The sequence below is a fragment of the Macrobrachium nipponense genome, chromosome 18 (genome assembly GCF_015104395.2).
Source record: "Macrobrachium nipponense isolate FS-2020 chromosome 18, ASM1510439v2, whole genome shotgun sequence".
In the NCBI taxonomy this organism is placed as follows: domain Eukaryota; kingdom Metazoa; phylum Arthropoda; class Malacostraca; order Decapoda; family Palaemonidae; genus Macrobrachium; species Macrobrachium nipponense.
The window spans coordinates 69,810,824-69,818,645 of NC_087211.1; the positions used below are offsets into that span (position 1 = coordinate 69,810,824).

The window sequence follows — 7,822 nt, forward strand, 5'->3', positions numbered from 1 at the left end:
CAAGGCTGACTCTATTCACTGGCTTTTTTACCGACATTTGCTGCTACAAATTATATGTGACAAATTCCAGTTTATTACGTGGTTATGGTTATTTATATAGTTGAAAATAGCTGAGCTCTGTTGTCCATACATAACCGACTGTTAATGTTGTATCTATCTCTGGGGAAGTGATTTTCCTGTAAAACCGAGGTAAGATTGGTCGCAGTCTATGCATGGGACTTTGTATACATCTCTATCTTTCGGGATTGTCTTTTGTTGGACATTAATCAGAGATTTGGCTAGGGTATTTGGGAAGGTAAAGCCTGAAGAGTTAGATTTTCCGAGAGTGTGGTTTACAGTCTTATCGTGTCCAGGTGTGGGATTTTTATTTTATTGTTGGGTGTCTCTCTAGTCTAGTCTTGTGTGTGTACCTCTGGTTTGGCCAAGATTCCAGAGTCTTTGGTTTAGCTACAATCAATAACAGTCGAATGCGAATATTGTGAGTACTGTGAGTACACAGTTGAGGAATGTGTGTTTGTCAAGCATAATTCCCCTCTGGTGTAATTATTACCAAGGTGTAGTGAATTACTTATTATACAATCCTTGTGGCATAGTATTTGTAGATTATTGAATATATTTATGTATATGAGCAAATACTGCAGGGAAATGATGGGCAGAACGTCAGTACCAAGTGCTTTCTCCTTTATTGAGGTATCGTCGGTGACCTCGTGATCTTGGATTATCCTGGATTATCTCTGGTTTTTACCCTTATGACAGTTAACCATCTGATATTCTTGGTCGTTTTGTTTACCTTGTCACCTTTCCAATTGTATTTCACTTGTGACCCGACGATTCCTGAATAAACAGGAGAAAGCGCTTGGTACTGACGTTCATCCTATCATTTTCCTGCGGTATTCACTTATACATTGGAAGTCACATGAATCTAATGAGATTTATAAGCCTATTTATGTATATATATGAACCTGTCAGTCATTGATAACATGCATGACATTTTTTTGTCTTGTACTTCCATATATTAAGTGACTCCCTTGTACTAATCCTGAATGTCATGGGTTCGGAAACTGACAGGTTAGGTTAGATGCAATACTCATATTCGATTCCGTCAGGTTGTAAAATATTCCCAATCTATACTGTATTCGATGAAAGGTCCATTATATCTCAGTACCTTCACAAAGTTCCATGGATAGCCTACAGATTAAGGATAAAAACAAAATATTTTGCTGCAAAACTATTGATATATTTTAATAAAATAATTAATGTGCATGAAGAGAGGTGTAATTAACTTATTAACAGGTTAAAATATATGGCTCATTCGTCTCGATAAGCATCCATTGACAGAAGTGTTCCAGTGACCGCCTGGATTCCTTATTCCAGTGACCACCTAGATTCCTTATTCGGACTCAGGCTCTTGGTCGACGCTTCGCTTCCCGAAGAAGAACTTTTTAAGATGGCCGCCTCCAAGACCTCCCAGTTTCTTGAATCCTCCGCCAATGTGGCTTCCATGACTGTAGCCCTTGGAATGGCTGAAGCCTTTGGCATAGTTTCCAGCACTCAAGAGTCCACCTTTCGCTCCGTATCCACCACCCAATCCACCGAATAGGCCTCCAAGTCCGAGTATTGGCTCGGGATCAGCACTTCGTTTGCCCAGAAGGTGCGCGTTAAGATGGCCATGTTTCAGCCCACCAGCTCCTCCGAATTTTTTCAAGATGTGGTTTCCATGGCTGTATCCGTTGGAGTGGCTGAATCCATTGGCGTAGTTTCCAGCACTCAAGAGTCTACCAGCGCCGCCAAACCCGCCACCGAATCCTCCTAATCCTCCAATACCTAGGCCGATTCCATGAGCATCTTCAACGACTAAGGCTACCAACAGGACGGAGAACTGGAATTGCAACACACTTATGAATCATGGAGAGAGAAAGAGAGAGAGAGAGACTGTACCTTCACAAGCACATGAGACATTCAGTCAACAGGAAAGTAAAAAATATAATGATAGATATCCAAGATGGATGATTTGTTATCACTAGATATTGTCTTTAAAAACGCTTATTTACAATGACACATGTTTATAAATATTTGTGTACACTACACAAACTCTGTGCATGAATATACAAGGTCACGTATGCTGGCGTTTATGAAATATTATGATATTATGCTAACTCATATGAACATCCACACACTGTAATATATATATATATATATATATATATATATATATATATAATATATATAATATATATATATATATACAAATATATGTATATATATATATATATATATATATATATATATATATATATATATATATATATATATATATATATATATGTATGTATGTATAAAGAGAACGTGGATGATTGCACATATGTCTCTAAGCACATATCCGTGTTACCAATGGAATCATTGTTGGACGTTTTCACTGTTCCACTGTTGTCAGTCTTATGCAGATCGTGTTAAGCAACTTACCCTTATATATGAATGGGATATGAGGGAATCCACCCTCCTCATTCGGCCTTCGGTCCCACCTTCATTTGAGAAGAGGACGACAACGGTGACCGTGAATTTCTTTCTGAGTTTAAACAATAAGTGAGGATTACCAAATTCTTTCAAGATATATTTGCATTTTTTGGCTTCCTGTGAATAATTGTTTCCTTTCATAGATATATTTTTTAATGTGTTCTTGTATCTACTTAATTTATTTTTTAGGTACTTTAAGTGTTTCCAGCAATGATATAAGAACCAAGTCAAAGCTTAATGAAATGAGATTAAAATCAAATTTCATTTGGACCACGATAATTCCTCTGTATCATTAAGTTATCCAGCCGCCACATCTTTACATACACTGTTCTCTTGTCTTGTAACTTGCATGGTACCTTCTAATATCTGTATACTGGTGCAATTGTTCTTAATAATTCTATATTTCTAGCGTTTCACATTTTATCACTATATATTTGTAGTTTATAAGCACACCTTTAAAACCCGGAAATACATTTACGTATTTTGTTCTAACAACATATCTATCAACATATCTACGTTGTTTATATGATTATCTTTCCTTACTTAGTATCACACGTACAGGATCCATTTCTCTGAAACCATACTTAATGTTTTGTTTTATTACACATAATATATCCATAATTTACTTCTAAAAAGAAGAGTGGGATCACTTATCGCTTTTTTATTTACAAGTCATGTAGTACATTTACTTTCTGATAATAGTGTGCCATGTACTCCCATTACTCTATCAAGTGTATTAACATATTCCCCCATATTCCCATACTAAGGCTGCCTTTAACCAAGTGTAAATTACGTCAGCAGTACTTAACAACAAAAAGTGGATGCCTGATTTAGTTTGATCGTTTGATTAAATAGCTCAACAGTTGCAATCCATGTGTATGTTTTGCTTCAGCTTACTGGAGTTTCATTTTCTTATTCAAATCGATTTAATTTTTTGTTGCACTGGGAATAACATAAAACGTATGGCTTTAGATGACTTTCTACGAATATATGCCGGATTTAGCAACTGGATGAAAGATTTACATACCTTTATTTCAATTAAAAAATCGTGAAAAATGAAGAATCTCACATACAAAATTAGGAATTTTAGTTGTATAAAGGTTAGACAATTACCATCCTTATCTTAAAGTTTTCAGATTTAAATCTATCGCTTATACTTGGAGCAATGAATCTACATGAAATGTATCAAAATTTGTCTTTGGAACGTGAAGATCTCATAAGCATACCAAACCATCTTATACTCAAAGATTTGACAGGCGTTAGCCATTGCCATCTTGAACTGACAAGGCCTGTGCGATCACTCAAAACAGAGCGATGAATCATCACTAGTCGTCCTATCCTGGCCATAAGTTACCATTCCCAGTTCTGTATTTTTGGTGTTATTTATTACTTTCTATCTAGAGTATCTAATTGCTATGTTAGATAACTATATTTCACAGTCTTTAACAACATCATAATCCTCTAAACCTGGTTAATATGATTAAATATGCTGCATAATGGTGGAAAATCAGCGCAGAAGTTATGATGAGAAACAACAGTTTATTAACACAAATGATTATAAAATACATTATTAGTCATTGCTGATGACTTTAAATGAAAACTCAGTACTTGCAACTTTTCGATTTTGTAAAACTGTTCAACCATTTATTTTTAATTTGCATTGCTGTGGGTACTTTTTTCTGAGGCCATCTAACGAGACATTACTAGTTGGCAACCTCCGATCTCCAATGACCTTTCTAGTGTTATACTTAAATCGGGCGAAGAAGGTTTCCAGAACACACGTGTAAAGTCATTTAATATCTGGTGGACCTAAATGAATGTAAAGCATCCACATTAAAGGTACTCGGCTTCACAATAAATATGCAACTCCCACTACATATAATGTAAATGACGAGAAGTATATTTTCCTACAGAAATTCCATTCCTGGTTAGATCTCTGGAATAATATGACTAAAACTGGTGGAAAGTTGAGTAGGGAAACATTCACTGCTTAAACACACAACTAATGCAATGATAGAAATAACAAAAATACTGTGTAGAAAAATTAAAAATGAAATATGTCTTACAGGAAAATTTCAAACCGATCAACTTGAAAATAGATTTGGTAAATATCGTCGACTTGCTGGCTGCAATTACAACATTTCCTTACGACAAGTGTTTGAGTGTGAAAAAAAACTGAGGTTAATGTCTGTTCTTAGAATAACTTTTAATAATAAAAACATCGAACTGAAGATTTTCGAAGAAACGAACTGGGAGGGCATGAATAATCAGGAGTCCGGAAATAACGATTTTTTTTTTATATTGATGTCAGTCAAGATGATATTGATAAATGTATGGATCTTTTTCCCGGTTATAACATACCTTGCCGGCTATTGTGTGTATGCTGTTGTGAAAAACGTTAAGTGTAGCTTCCTGTAAAGACTTACTTACTTGCCAAGAAACAAAAGATAGCTTACCAGACAATAACAGTTACATTCAGGGTATAAGCAGAGGAAGGCTTCTTTATCCACATGAATCTGTAGTAAACGTAATTCTGTTTAACTATATAACCATTGATAAACTGTCACAGTATCCTGATTTTATACAATTGATGTATCAAAGGAATTTGGCCACGGACATTTCACTCACTGTCCTTTCTGATAATGATGCCATCTTACCTCTAAATGATTGTGATGCTGGGCATAGCATTGAAGAAATAAGATTCTGAGGAACAATTGCTGTAAATTATAGAGAATATTTATTTTGTATATAGCTGTTATACCTTTTCCTAAAGAGAGAGGCATCTTTTGTCACCATTTTTGTGCTCTTGTCCTCCTTTCTATGTAAAATAATGTATTATATACTCATTTCTGTGAAAAAACTTTTTTGTTCTCATTACTGTTTCTGCACTGATTTCCCTTTATATTTAATCATAATAACCAGGTCCAGAGGATACTGATGATGCAAAAGACTGTAAAACATAATTAACTTACACAAAAATTATACATTCTGCAAATAACTGATAAATGCCACCAAAAATACAAAGTTGTGAATGAAAACGCACGGCGAGACTAGGACGACTGGTGATGACTCATGCTTGAATCTCTCAGGCCTTGTCAGTTCAAGAGGGCATTGCGTTAGCATTTCCGTTTCAAGGATTTTGTGTTAAGGTTCGTAATAGAGGTGAAAAGGTCACGGCATTTTGATGTAGGTTCGGTGGAAGATGGATAATGTAGTCAAGAAGTAAGTGAGATTTAAAAAAAATTATGCCTTACCCTAATATCATTCTCCTTCAATAGAATATGAAGAAAGTAATTGTAGTCCCATTTTTGTTTTATAGTATGTAGGACACCCACGATGAATATGTCATATATACATTTTTACTCTAACCATGCTAAACAAATTAAGGTGTCAACATATTCCACTATGTATCTTAGAGCTCTTAGAATTTGGAACTTTGGGAAAATAAAGCAAAAATGACATATTACAGTCTAAACAGTATTAAAAGAGAACTTAAGAATATTCTCTGTGTACCATTTCAACCCAATTTTATTCCTGTTGTACCCATTTTAAAAACTATTGATATCAACTCACTATCTAAATATAATAATATTTTGAGGAATGAACTAATTAAGAATAGCCCGTCCTATTCAAACAATATTGTATACAATATTCCTTGTAAAGAATGTAATAAAATTTACATAGGTCAAGCATCCAAAGATATAAAGAGGAGATGCTCTTAGCACAAATATGCCATATCAAGAGGCTTAATCAATAATGGCATTGTGGATCATTGGCTTAAGGCAGGCCATGCTATTAACTGGGACAATTCCTCGATAATCCACAGGGTCAAAGATCACTTCAAAAGGAATCCGTAGGAATCCATCTTTATTGAAGCCACGCCAAGAAGGAATTTAGATTTCCATCCTGGATTGTCCCATGATCCTCTCTCCTTGTCTCTTTTGCTTAAAGAACATGCTGCCCAGATTATCAAACTGTAACCCTGCCCCCCTTCTCTGATTTTGTAAAGGTCTGTCCTTTTCCATTATATTCAGTGTGAACTTGAAAATGTAAAATATATTACAAAAGTACTTGTATCAAGTCCCTAGCTTTGCGGTCACCTTGATACTGTGGATTTCAGGATATAAATGTATGTGTGCCTCTGGCTTGGCCAAGATTCAAGAGCCTTTGGTTTAGCTACAACCGATAACAGACGACTGTGAGTACTGTGAGTACACGGTTGAGAAATGTGTACTTGTCAAGCATAATTTCCCTCTGGTGTATCTATTCCCAAGGTGTAGCGAATTACTTATTATACAATCATTGTGACAGAATATTTGTAGATTATTGAATATATTTATGTACATGAGCAAATACTGCAGGGAAATGATGGGCAGAACGTCAGTACCGAGCGCTTTCTCCTATATTGAGGTGTCGTCGGTGACCTCGTGATCTTGGATTATGCTGGATTATCTCTGGTTTTTACCCTTTTGACAGTTAACCATCTGATATTCTTGGTCGTTTTGTTTACCTTGTCACCTTTCCAATTGTATTTCACTTGTGGCCCGATGATGCCTGAATAAACAGGAGAAAGCGCTTGGTATTGACTTTCTGCCTATCATTTTCCTGCGGTATTCACTTATATAAATGGAAGTCACGTAGATCTACTGAGATTCTTAAACCTATTTATGTATATATATATATATATATATATATATATATATATATATATATATATATATATATATAAACCTGTCAGTCATTGATTACATGCATAACATTTTTATGCCTTATTATTTCATATATTAAGTGACTCTCCCTTGTACCAATCTTGAATATGTTGGGTTCAGAAACTGGCAGGTTAGATTAGATGCACTGCTCATATTCGATTCCGTTACGTTGTAAAATATTCCCAAGCTATACTGTATTCGATGCAAGGTCCATTACATCTGAGTACCTTTACATAAAGTTCTATTGATACAAAGTTAGGATAAAAACAAAATATTTTGCTGCAAAACTATAAATATTTTGATAAATGTAATTAATGTGCATAAAAAGAAGTGTAATAAACTTATTAACAGGTTATAGTATATGGCTCATTCATCAACATAAGCATCCGTTGACAGAAGTGTTCCAGTGACCACCTGGATTCCTTATTCCAGTGGCCACCTGGACTCCTCATTCGGACTCAGGCTCTTCTTGGTCGACGCTTCGCTTCCCGATGAAGAACTTCTTGAGGTGGCCGCCTCCAAGACCTCCCAATTTCTTGAATCCTCCGCCAATGTGGCTTCCATGACTGTATCCCCTTGGAATGGCTGAATCCATTGGC

The 7,822-nt window shown here is 35.4% G+C and overlaps 1 protein-coding gene across 1 annotated transcript; it reads right to left on the reverse strand.

The window, feature by feature from the left end:
• Positions 1-1,224: 1,224 nt before the first annotated feature.
• Positions 1,225-2,430, reverse strand: LOC135196799 (acanthoscurrin-1-like). The gene is made up of 2 exons (XM_064223588.1): positions 2,390-2,430; positions 1,225-1,879 (listed from the first exon to the last, which is right to left on the reverse strand). Exons 1-2 carry the CDS (start codon positions 2,399-2,401, stop codon positions 1,391-1,393), a joined length of 501 nt encoding a protein of 166 aa, XP_064079658.1. The 5' UTR covers positions 2,402-2,430; the 3' UTR covers positions 1,225-1,390.
• Between the last annotated feature and the right edge of the window lie 5,392 nt (positions 2,431-7,822).